Source organism: Camellia sinensis, chromosome 14 (genome assembly GCF_055761805.1).
Source record: "Camellia sinensis isolate YWXY chromosome 14, ASM5576180v1, whole genome shotgun sequence".
In the NCBI taxonomy this organism is placed as follows: domain Eukaryota; kingdom Viridiplantae; phylum Streptophyta; class Magnoliopsida; order Ericales; family Theaceae; genus Camellia; species Camellia sinensis.
In genome coordinates, this window is record NC_138974.1 from 133,845,027 (window position 1) to 133,857,408 (window position 12,382).

Consider the following 12,382-nt stretch of genomic DNA (forward strand, 5'->3'; position numbering starts at 1 on the left):
TCGTTGCTCTGGGGATAAGTTGGAGTGGAATAAAAAAGCCTTAATTCCGTATCGGGCGCATAGTTCTTTGTACATTCGGCAATCAAACTATGTGCCATTATCGGATATAAGTGCTCTTGGTATCCCAAACCTAGTGATGAGGTTTCGCTATAAAAAACATTGGATATCAACATCACAGATAGTGGCCAATGGGTCGACCTCAATCCACTTTGTAAAATAATCTGTTGCTACGATTAACCACTATAAATTTCCTAGAGCGCAAGGCAATGGTCCGACAAGGTCCAATCCCCACTGTGCGAATGGCCAAGGACTTCAAACGGGATTAAGCTCTTCAAAGGGTTGTCTGATGATTGGTGAAAACTTTTGGCATGTCGAACAGTTTCGTACGAGCTGCTATGCGTCACGTTGCATTTGGGGCCACCAAAACCCATGTGTGAACGCTCGATGAGCCAATGATCTACCCCCTGCATGATCCGGCGTGTACCTCATCCAATACACTTGCAACTTTGTCTGGATATAGGCATTTGAGATAGGGTCCCAAATAGGATTTCTTGAACAACTGCTTTGAATCTCTCAGCCAAAAATGCGTAGCTCGCAGTTTGATCCGATGGGCCTCCTTGCTATCAGCGGGCGCGGTATAATCAAACAAATATTAGATGAAAGGGGTCATCCAATTTTCGTCAGAATGGATGGGGCACGCAACTTCTTTGGTGATGCTAGATGTGGAAATGGCCCCTATCTCGATCGTACGCCATTCTATCTACGCAATTGCTACAGCCAAAGTGGCCAGTGTATCGGCATGGCTATTTTGGTCTCGCTCGACCTGGTGAATTTTGAAGGAAAGAAATTGCTCGGTCGCAGCTTTTTCTATTGCTAAATATTTTATCATTCGTTCATCCCTAGCCATGTTCTCGTTATTCATCTGTTTGACAACCAGTTGTGAATCGAACTGAACTCTTATGGATTTAGTGCCTAACATTTTTGTAGTCGTGGGGCCATTGATGAAAGCTTCATATTCGCATTCATTATTAGTAGCTGAAAAGCCCAGGCAAGTGGATATTTCAATTGTCTCTTGGTGAGGTGTGATCAGCACAAATCCAATCCTTGTACCCTTAGCATTGCTAGCCCCATCACAACGCATTGCCCATATGGTGTCGGTGGAGGATGTGATTCCTGTTTTGCCCTCCACGGTGTTCGTCTTTAGTGAAAATTCGGCTAGGAAATCCGCCCAAACCTGTGCTTTGATTGAAGTCCTTGGTCGGAATTGAATATCATACTGTCTGAGCTCGACAACCCACTTAGAAATACGACCTGAAGAGTCAGATTGGCGGAAGACCCGTTTATGTGAAAAAAACTAAATAAACAATGATAGGATGGGCCAAGAAATAATGGCGCAATTTGGGGGATAAAACGATCAATGCCAGGAGTAATTTTTCTAGGGGTAGGTACCTAGTTTCTGCATTAAGGAATGTTTTGCTCACATACAAGACTGGTATTTGCCCATTTGAAGATTTTTTTATGAGTGCTGAACTTATAGCATGATCGGAAACTGCTAGGTACAAGTACAACCTTTCCCCATTGATGGGGCTGGTGAGTGGAGGTGGTTTGGCTAGGTAACCCTTTAGTTCTTGTAGAGCATGGTCGTATTCTGGGGTCCATTTGAATTGGTTCTTTTTCTTGGTCAGTTGGAAGAACGATCGGCATCGATCGGAGGATCGGCTAATGAACCTATTGAGTGCTGCTGCCATCCCAGTGAGCATTTGGATTCCTTTAACAGTTGAGGGCGGGGTTAGGTTGATCAATGCCTGGATTTGATTGGGATTGGCTTCTATTCCTCGATTAGTGACAATATACCCTAGGAACTTTCAAGATCTAACCCTAAATGCATATTTTGTCGTATTGAGCTTCATCTTGTACCTACGGAGTACCTCAAAGGTTTCATGAAGGTCATCAGGATGATGTCTAGCTTCCTTTGACTTTATCACTGTAGACACCCCATTTTTGACCGTCCTTAAGACTTGGGCACTACTGATTGGATCATTCGATGGTGCAGGCGATGCTATGCAAAGGTTCCATTTCTTCAGCAAGAGGAGAGTCAAATCCCAACTTCATACCTCTTTTGGACTAAAACAATCTTGATCAAAATATTTTAGACCTTGAAACCCTCTCTTTCAAAATAGTTTTTGAAAAATGATTCTACGAAGTTTCGACGCTCACATTTTGTTAAATGTTACGCTTTTCAGTAAACTGAGTAAGGACAAAGTGGAAATGAATGAAAGAGAGATGAAATCTTTGAAATTTTTTTCAAAACATCTTGGTTAGGGGTTTGGAGTTGAAAAAAAGAGGAGAGGAGAGAAGAAACCAAGTTGGGGAAGAAGTTGGGCATGAATTATTGAGAGAAAGTCGAGCAGTCCTCGCTAAATCAGGCCTATCCATTTGTATGCTTGGATTTTATCTATGAGGCCACCATTGTTGGAAAGAAGACTTCCGGGGCTTCATTTTTCACTGAAGAATCTCCTAAAGCCGAGGTCAGATGAGAGAGATATGGTTGGTTGAAGTTGGGCATCAATCTGGTTGGACCGAAACTGAGCAGTCTTCACTAAAAGAGGGATATCTCTTAGAACAATTGGAATTTTGGTGTGAGGCTGCCATCATTGGAAATATTACTTCTGGAGCTCTAGTTTAGGCGCAAGAATGACCTGAAAAGGAGTCCAGATGAAGGAGTTATGCTTACTTCAAGTCGGAGACCAGGACTGATTTTTGCTGTCGGCCTCTATGGGAGTGTGCCGGCCACAAATGGAGCATGCCGGCCATATGCCAGCCAAAAATGACCTTGCCGGCTAGTTACAGTGGTCGGTCAGCCAGTTGAAGTGGCCGGTCGGCCAGAAATTTCCAGGAAACCCAGAATTAGCAGATATTTCTTCTCCAGCTGTTGCACATTGCTTCAAATATTTCAGAATTGATATTTTCGACCAAGGCTCTTCTTTTTGATATATATGGAAGCAATATCTATCATTTGAAGGGGTTAACAAGTTTGGGAGCTTCTCACACTAAAATCCTCTCTCTCTAGAAGATTTGTGAGCAAATTCTCCCCTCTCTCTAGAATTCTCTCCCCCTCCTCTTGTTTTAGGCTTAAAAGTGAGAATTCCCTACATATTTGCATACACTTCCTTAACCAAAGTTGTATATATTTGGGCTGAGGTCCCTTGGAACTTATTTTTGGGCTGTTAGAAGGTCATTTGAGCCAAGAAAGTGGTTGTTTTGTTGCTGTGTTTCAAAGGTAATCACTTATCCCTCTTAGCTTGTTTTGCATACTAGCTTTGACATAGTTTTCAACTAGTTTGGGGCTGTTTTTTGGGGTGGTGTTGAACTATGGCAAAGCTTTGTTTAAGCCTTGTTTGGCTAGGGGGTGTTTCCCTCTCATTGCTTCTTGGCTTGTAAAGCCTTTTGAGCCATCTCTCAAAGCATTTCAAACAACCTTTTTTTGGCCCTTTAACCACTGAAATTCAGTGGTAGAAAACTTGTTTTGAGGTCCCAAATAGGAGGGGGTGGCCTCCCCTCCTTGTCTCTCCATGCTATGCCTAGTTAGCCTTGCAAAGTAGCATGTTTTTGTGGCTAGTGTTGGCTTAGTTCGAGCATGTTTTTGGTATTATTTTGACATGCTTTAGCTCTAATTTTGGTTGGTTAGGTCATCTCTTGCTTGGTTTTTGTACTTATAGTGCAATCATGCTCACTAGCTTTATATACTTGATGTTTTGGCCTTTCATTCTAACTTGTCTTGGCTATGCTCAGTACGATTTTGGCCTTGATTTAGCATGCTTAAACTCTATTTGGAATGATCTTGGCCCTTTGAGGCTTGCCCTGTATGGCCATAGTGTAATGGCTTTTACTAGCCTTGTGTTTGAAGGCCCCTAACATGCTGTAGACACCCCATTTTTGACCGTCCTCGAGACTTGGACGCCATCGTTTGAATACTCGATGATTATCCATGTTCATGTTCGTCTTGAGTTCTCGGAGGTCTCAGTCGCGCGCTTTGCCTCAAGATCTCTCGACATATTTGTTTTGTGCTTGGTTGGACTAAGGACTTGTGGTCTTTGCACCTGAGGGCGAGAAATGGCTTGTTGGCTATCCCCACACATCACCGGCCATGGCCTGAGGTCACCGGCCTTGTTTTATTTCTACCGGCCAAAAGTTATGGCCGGTCGGCAATGTATTTAGTCGGCCGGCCCTTTATGTTGGTCGATCGGCCTTTTCTGCTGGCCGAACCCTGTTTATCTGCTTTATGTAGATATTTAGTGCCAGGTGGCACAGACCTTGCCCTCTATACACGTGTATGGAGGATTTGCACCCTTTGTTTTAGCTCCTTGAGGAAGCTTGAACCTTTTGAACCCTTGTTTTAAGCTTCTTGAGGAAGTTTGACCCTTTTGAACCTTTGTTTTAGTTTCTTGAGGAAGCTTGAACCGTTTGAACCTTTTTAGTTTCTCCAAGAAGCTTGAACCTCTTTAGCTTCTCCAAGAAGCTTGAACCTCTTTAGCTTCTCCAAGAAGCTTGAACCCTTTTGTTTCTCTATAAGAGAGGGCCTCCCTCTCCTTTAGAGAGGTTCCAAAAAATTTGTTTAAGGCAAGAAGCATATATCTCTCTTTGTCTCTATAATTTAGGCTTAGAAAGTGTTTGTTCTTAGCCTTTAGCACCAAACCTCATAGCCATACACCTCTACCATTGACCTAAGATTCTTGGAGGGTCTTGAAAGGTCTCAAAGAGCTGGTTTTTGGTCTAAGAAGCTGCTGGTCTTGTAGAGCTTCAAGGGTAATCTCTTTACCCACTTTATTCCTTATTTTTGCACACACTTTTAGCCTATCTTGCATGCTGTTTTGAGCTTAACTTATAATTGATAAAAGTTCTATTTTTTTGTTCTTTTGAAGTTTGTTTAGATTACTTTTGTGTTTGGGGTTGTTTACCCCCTCTTAGGCCTTGTTTGGCCTCATTTTTGTGCCTTTTTTGTGAGCTTCGGGACCACCTTGTATTGGCCTTCTCACCACTAAAATCCAAAGGGATTTCAGTGGTGGGGGTGGTTTTTTGAGGTCCTAAGAAGGAGAGGGCCATCCCCTCTCCTTGTTGTCTTCAATACTTGTCATATTTGCCTCATATGTGAGCACCTTTGTTAAGTTCATGTTGGCCATGTCTTAGCTGGTATTTTTGGTTATTTTTCTGTCATATGCCACTGTTTCTGCTTATCTTGGTCATTCCATGCATGGTTTATACACTTGTAGTGTAAATCACACACATTAGCTTTGTATGCTCCTTGAAGTAGCATCTCATTTTAGCCTATGTTGTGTCCATTTCAGCATGTTCTTAGGCTTATTTTATCATGTCATACCTTTGTTTAGGTTTGGTTTGGTTAGCCCTTGCATGCTCCATACACTTGCCATGCAATCACATGAAATAGCCTAACATGCGTCATGTTGTAGCATGTCTTTTTAGCATGCTTTTGGCTTGACTTCAAGAAGATTTTATCCATGTTTTGGTATACTTGAGGTCTGATTTTGGTTGTCTTGGTCACCCATGACTTGTTTTGCATAGCTTTGGTTCAATCTTGCTTGTAAGCTTTGTGTATTGAGTCATTTAGTATGCATTTCTTGGCTTATTTCAATGATTTGGCATCATTTGTAGTGTAATTTCAGTCCATGTTTCATGGTCATGCACATGCATTTATCACTCTTTAAATGCGTTTGAGAGTTGTGCTTGTATGCCCCATATATGAGCCATTGCATGAGCTTCATGTAAATGCATTCCGAGCCACCATCCCAACACATTTTGCCACTGATTTTGGTCTGCATAGAGACTATTTGGGGTTGGTTTCATCATTTGAGCATCGCTTTGCATGTCTATAGTGTATTGCATTTCACTAGCTTCGGTGCTTAAGTCTTTAACATGCATTACATGAGTGTTTGCATGCTTCGGAGTCATTTTTGGAGTCATTTAGTATGCCATTTCAGAGCTGAAATGGCATGCCATGTTTCATCTTTGCCATGCTCTTGGGGAGTTGCATCTTGTGCTTTAGGCTCGGGGCCATTGCATTGTGCATGTTTGCATGAGTTTCGGTGCCTTGTTTGCATCATCTTGGCCACTGATTTTGGCATGCTTGAGAGCTACCCATGCTAGTGTAAGTCCATCTCACCATGTTGTTGTATGCTTGTTTCATTTTGCATGTTGTTGCATGCTATACATGTTCACATGTTTAGGTTGTATGCCTATTGCATATTGCCTATTGCATGCTTGTGTTGCTTTGTTAAGTTCATCATGCATGTATTACATTGGTCTAAGTATACTTGCCTTTGCATGTTATTAAATGTTAGCCTATTGACATGTTGTTGCATGTTCATCCAACTTGCATACGTGTTAAGTTACATGCTTGTTTGCATGCTTGTCTTTGCATATTGTTATATGCTAGTTGCCTTGTGTAGCATTGTTGCTTGCATGCTCGTGTTGCATTAGTTTGCTTGCATGCCTAGGTTGCATTGTATTGTGTGTGCATCCCTTGCCTCTTGATCAATCATGATAGAGGTTGAGGCCCTTTATGTGGTTTGTGCATTTCATTCCATATCGAGTTGCACACTTGGCTTCTTTGGCCATCATGCATTGAAATGCATGATTGATGGTCCGAGGGTCGAGGACTACACTCCCTTGAGTCTTAAACATGATAGGGAGGGTGGTTGTGCATACATTGCTTTGAAAATGCATTGCCATGCTCTATTTGCCCTCTGCTGCAACAAAACAGGATTTTGCAGGAAGAGATGGCCGGTCGGCCATCTTCAGTGCCGGCCGGCTACTAAAGTCCAGCCAATGGCCCCACTTTTGGTCGATGACCACTTCCTAATGGCCGGTGGTCCTATCTTTTGGCCGGTGACATCCACAATTCTCAAGGAGTAATTAAGAGGCATATCAAGGATTTTCACAATTCTTAGAGGTGCAGAACAGTGCAAATAGAGGCAACATGTGACATGGCAACGGGTTTCCGAGCAGAGCCGAGCGTGCATGCATTCGTCCCTCTTCCCGAGGCTGTTTTACTGCTTTCAGTAATTTAATTAATTTGTTTAATTAATTAAGTGTCTGTAATATTTAATTAGCTTGTTAGTTAATTAATTTGTATTATTCATTCGGACCCTTCGAGAGAGGGCAATTTTGTAATAAGCGTGCGTGCGTGTGATGCATGTCTTCCAACCACCATTTCTTTCTCCCTTTTGCTTAACCGCTTATGATGGTTAGTGCTAGGGCACGTTTCAATTAGCATACTTATGATAGTATGTTTGCATCATTCATCTGTATTGCATGCACCGGGCTCGGCACATCATGCTAACTGCATTGTATTTCAATTCCAAGTTGAATACATGTATTGGATTGTCGCACCTCATATGCCATTCTTAGGATAGCCGAGCCTATCTTAGTTGTATTTTGCATGCGTTGCATTAGCCATCTTAACATGAACTAGGATCATGCATGATTACTAACTAGTTTCTTGTTTTGGCTCGGAGTATATTGTAAGTGTTTATGCTTTAGCATCTTGCATTTGTGTAAGTGTTAACATGACAGCATGCTTACCATGAGGCCATTTGCTTATGTGATATAACTGCCTGAATGCCCGTGGGTGAAGGTTGGATTACTTAAATTGGAATAATTTATTGAAATCCGTGTTTTAGCCTACTTGCGAGTAGCAAATTTCAAACTATTTCTAAACAAAACGGATATGCGATACTTTGTTCCAAATTAGGCGATCTAGTCTATACTTGTGTGTTCTGCGCATCACATAGTAATTCTAGCTAATTAATCGGAATAAGAACGCATGTGTTTTCAAAAACGAGATATCATGTTTAGTAGTGGCCGATCTTTGATCGGGCGAGTGGGAGTGCTCATAGCTGACCTTTCCCAATCGTACCCAAGTTCCTGAGCCGAGGCAACTTTGGTGATGACGGACATGTGGCCTTAGGCAACGAGTCAGGGTGTCCTAAATTTCCCAAAAATAAAACATTTAGATGGCGACTCTGTATCTGGCAAAGCAGTCCATGTTTGGCACTTCTTTCTAAAAATCTGTTTTCCAAAACGATTTTTCGAACTTGGACTCTTTGGTGATTTATCAATCTTGCATTGCACTTTGCGAGATCAGATTAAGAACCGTGACATTGAGTCCGAACTGTAGTGAGCCCCAAATGAATAAAATGGGATTCCCTCCCGGGACGTTCGGGGGCGTCTACACATGCTTTGCTTGTGATGTTTGCATGATATAGCATCCTTTAGCATGTAATTTCAAAGCATATACCTCTATCACACTCTCACACATATCACTCATTAAGTGCTTTTGAGAGTTGAGCGTTATGCCTTACTTACGAGCTAATGAATGAGCATGCTTTTCTTGCCTTTTGTGACTAAGTTCCAGCATGATTTAGCCACTGTTTTGGCATGTTTTAGCTCTGTCTAGAGCTGGTTTGGTTGTTTAAGCCTTGTATGGCATGCCTCTAGTGTTGTGTCCTTCGCTTGTTTCAATACCTTTGGCCTATAACATGTCTTGCATGCATGTCTTGCATAATTTAATGTCTTTTACATGCCATTTCAGTGCTGAAATATATGCTATTGCACTCCATTAATTCACTCTTTCATGTGCTTTGAAAGTGGTCTTAGGCCCCTTGTTGGCTTGAGTGTGAATTGGAGGTCCTTATGCCCAATGGTTTTAACCTTCTCTTGAGGGTTTTTACTAACCAAAAGCATGGACCTTCTTTCATGCCCAAGGTGCTTGTGGCTAAGGCCATCTTTCCAATTAGAGGACAATCACATTGGACTTAACTGGTTAATGGACTAATCGGTAAGTTAAAATGAGTAAACAAGAAAAGGACCAAGTAAACATGTGAAAGATAAGCATGTTGTTTGCATTGCATTGCATTGTGTTCGGATCGGACGTTAATCAAAACACAAGAAATGTGGGAAGTTTTATACTTGAAGTGATGAAACGTGTCGCATTTCTTGGTCGCCAACACCTTTGATCATGCATGATAGGGTGGAGGCACTTTAAGTCTTATGTGCGCATTCACTAAGCTTGTACAAGCTTGGTTCTTTGGCCATCATGCATTGAAAATTCTTGATTGGTGACTTGAGAGCCGAGTGCCACCCTCTTTTGAGCTTGAGACATGATAAGGAGTGTGGCGGTACACACATTTCCCTACAAAATACATTGTTATGCCTCTGTTGTCCTCTGTTACAGCAAAACTAGAAGCCTGGAACAGCAGGTGGCCGACCGGCCAGTTAAGGTGGCCGGCAGCCACTTTTTGTGGCCGACCGGCCACCCGTCCAATTTTGTGCAGAAATGATCCTATTTTGGAGCAGAAACGGATTGGAGGTTTGGTTCAATGTTCAGAAACCAAGGCACTTGCAAACAGAGGCAATTGGCGACAAAGCGATGGATTTCCAGGCGAAGCCAACTGAGCATGCATGTCTCCCTCCCCTTGAGGCCATTTTAACTGCTTTGCTTAGCTAGTTAATTTACCGATTTTGTAATTAATTAGTTAATGTGCTTGGCTAATTTAATTCATCTTTGTAATATTCTAATTAGCTTAGTATAACTAGTTTCAATTCGGTTTTTAATTAATTAGCTAGATTAGTTAATTGGTTAATTTGTAATGAGTAGCTTAGCTTAGCTTAGCTTAGCTTAGCTAGCTTAGCTTATTTATTCAGACCCTCCGTCGAGAGGGCAAATGTTGTAATAAGGGTGCGCGTGTGTGTGCATGTCTTCCAACCCCCACTTCTTTCTCCCTTTTACTTATCAGCTTTTGATGGTTAGTTTAGGGCATATTTCGATTAACATACCTTATGCTATGCATGTTTGCATCATTCATTTGTATTGCATGCACCGGGCTCGGCGCATCATTCAAACTGCATTGTATTTCAATACCTATTTGAATACATGTATCAAAGTGTTGCATTCATATGCCATCTTAGGTAGCCGAGCCTATCTCATTGCATTTTATATGCGTTGCATTAGGCATCTTACATAGTTAGGATCATGCATTGATTTCTAACTAGTTTTTCTATTTTGGCTCGAAGTACACTGTAAGTATTTACGCTTTAGCATACTTGCATGAGTATGAGTGTTGCCATGACAGCATGCTTGCCATGAGGCTACTTGCTTAAATGATTAACTGCATGAATGCCTGTGGATGAAGCCTTTATTGCTTGAATTGGGACAATTCAAGCAAATGTGCGTTCTAAGCCCACTTTGCAGAGTGGACAAATCATCATGTTTTCAAGCCCACTTGAGGGTGGCAAATCCGCACTTTAGCCTACTTGTGAGTAGCACTTTCAAACCATTTTCGAAAAACAAACATAGGTTGAGTTGTTCCAAATTGAGTGATTTAGTCTATACTTGTATGCTGCGCGTATCACGTAGTAAGTTAGCTAAATAACTGGAATAAGAACACATGTGTTTTCAAAACAACATATCATGAGTAGTAGAGGCCGATCCTTTGATCGGGCGAGCTTGGGTGCTCATTTCAGGACCTTCCCCTCTCGTACCCAAGTTCCCGAGTCGAGGCAACTTTGGTGATGACGGACACGTGGCCTTAGGCACGAGTCAGGGTTTCCTAAATTTTTCAAAATAAAATATTTAGGTGGCGACTCTAAAATATGGCAAACCAATCCATGTTTGGCGCTTTTTGATTAAAATTGATTTTCTAAAACGATTTGCCGATTTATCAAGTCTTACATTGCACTTTGTGAGATTAGATTCAGAACTGTGATAGGAGTCCGAACTGTAGTAGCTAGAACCCAAATCCGCGCCCTCTCCAAAAATGGGGGCGCGCGGAGGAAGTTCGGGCGGTCTACAATCACCATGTCGTCGATGTATACTTCAAGGTTCCATCCGATTTTACTGCGGAACATTTTCCTAACCAACCGTTGGTGTGTTGCTCCAATATTTTTAAGACCGAAGGGCATCACTTTGTAACAGAATAACCCAATAGGTGTGATGAATGAGGTCTTTTCCTAATCATCCGAATGTATCGCAATCTGATGATATCCTTGATACGCATCCAGAAAACTCATTCTTTCGTGTCCGGAGGTTGCATCCATGAGTTGGTCAATTTTTGGTAGAGAAAAGCTATCCTTGAGGCATGCTTTGTTTAGATCGGTGAAATCTATGCACACCCTCCATTTGCCATTCTTTTTCTTGACGACCATATTGTTGGACAACCACTCCGGATATTGAACTTCCCGAATAACATTTGCCTTAAGTAACTTAGCTACCTTCTCCTTGACAGTATCGACGTGTTGAGGTGTGGACCTCTGATTCTTCTGTATCATCGGTCGTGAGTTCGGACTAACGTGTAATTTGTGGCTTGTCACCCTTGGGTCGATGCCCTCCATTTTATAAGGTGTCTAGGCGAATATATCCCTGTATCGGAGTAGAAAATCCACCAGTTGGCTTTTCTCTTCTGGGGCGAGATTTTTACCTATGAGGAAGAACCTGTCTTCATCTTCCGGATCGATTGGTATTTTTTTGAGTTCTTCGGCACTTTTAGCTCCAATTTGGAGATCAGCTTCCTCTCTTGAATCATTTGTCCGAACTTCCAGTGGCCGAGTTGAAAATACTGCCATACATCATTTTGCCATTATTTGGTCCCCTCGAATGGTCTTGACAATGTTAGCTTTTGGAAAGCGTAGAACCTGGTGGAAGGTAGATGGAACAGCTTCCATTTGGTGGAGCCAAGTTCTACCCATTATGGCATTATAAGGAGATGGCACGTTGACCACCTGAAACTTGACTTGGTGGACTGTTTCTCCGGCCTTGACTGACAGGAATATGCATCCTAAAGAGAATACTGGGCTCGAGTTGAAGCCATAGAGTGGGTATTCCACATTGAGCAGGGCTTCATGAGACAACCCTAGTTTTTTGAAAAGTTCGTAGTACAAGATTTCGATCGAACTACCTAGGTCGATCAATATCATTTTGACATCGAATTCCCCAATTTGTAGTATTACTACCAATGCGTCATTATGGGGATGATGGACCCATGTCATATCCTCATTAGAGAAAGAAATCTTTGTTGATGAACGAACCCTTTTTACAGCCACCTCTGATAAGGACATAGTTTCTCTTCAAAGTGTTGGTGTTGTTTCCCGACTTATGCACCTTTTTGTTGGAACCGAATAGATCATATTGATAGTTGCAGTAGGTTGTGTTTCCCCAACTTTGTCCTTAGTATTATCCTTTCGATCTGTGGACGAGTCAACATAAGATCGTAGATGTTCGCTTTGCACCAATTCTTCCAAGAATTATGTAGACACCCCATTTTTGACCACCTGTAAGACTTAGGTGATTAGTTCAACGCACTCGATGATG

At 42.0% G+C, this 12,382-nt stretch overlaps 2 protein-coding genes across 2 annotated transcripts; both read right to left on the reverse strand.

Moving 5' to 3' along the window:
• Positions 1 to 760: 760 nt before the first annotated feature.
• Positions 761 to 11,637, reverse strand: LOC145807313 (uncharacterized). The gene is made up of 2 exons (XM_082905290.1): positions 11,493 to 11,637; positions 761 to 1,311 (listed from the first exon to the last, which is right to left on the reverse strand). The coding sequence occupies exons 1-2, from the start codon at positions 11,635 to 11,637 to the stop codon at positions 761 to 763; spliced, it is 696 nt and encodes a 231-aa protein (XP_082761416.1).
• A 3-nt stretch (positions 11,638 to 11,640) lies between these two features.
• On the reverse strand, positions 11,641 to 12,129 carry LOC114271888 (uncharacterized). The gene has a single exon (XM_028213555.1). The coding sequence runs from the start codon at positions 12,127 to 12,129 to the stop codon at positions 11,641 to 11,643; it is 489 nt and encodes a 162-aa protein (XP_028069356.1).
• Between the last annotated feature and the right edge of the window lie 253 nt (positions 12,130 to 12,382).

What these genes read in the sequence shown, in the direction of transcription:
- LOC145807313 (XM_082905290.1), bottom strand. Translation starts at nt 11,637, where the DNA reads ATGGCAGTATTTTCAACTCGGCCACTGGAAGTTCGGACAAATGATTCA. An exon ending in AGACAGGTTCTTCCTCATAG is followed by an intron (nt 1,312 to 11,492) that starts GTAAAAATCTCG and finishes CTGACTCTTCAG; the next exon opens with GTCGTATTTCTAAGTGGGTT.
- LOC114271888 (XM_028213555.1), bottom strand. Translation starts at nt 12,129, where the DNA reads ATGTCCTTATCAGAGGTGGCTGTAAAAAGGGTTCGTTCATCAACAAAG.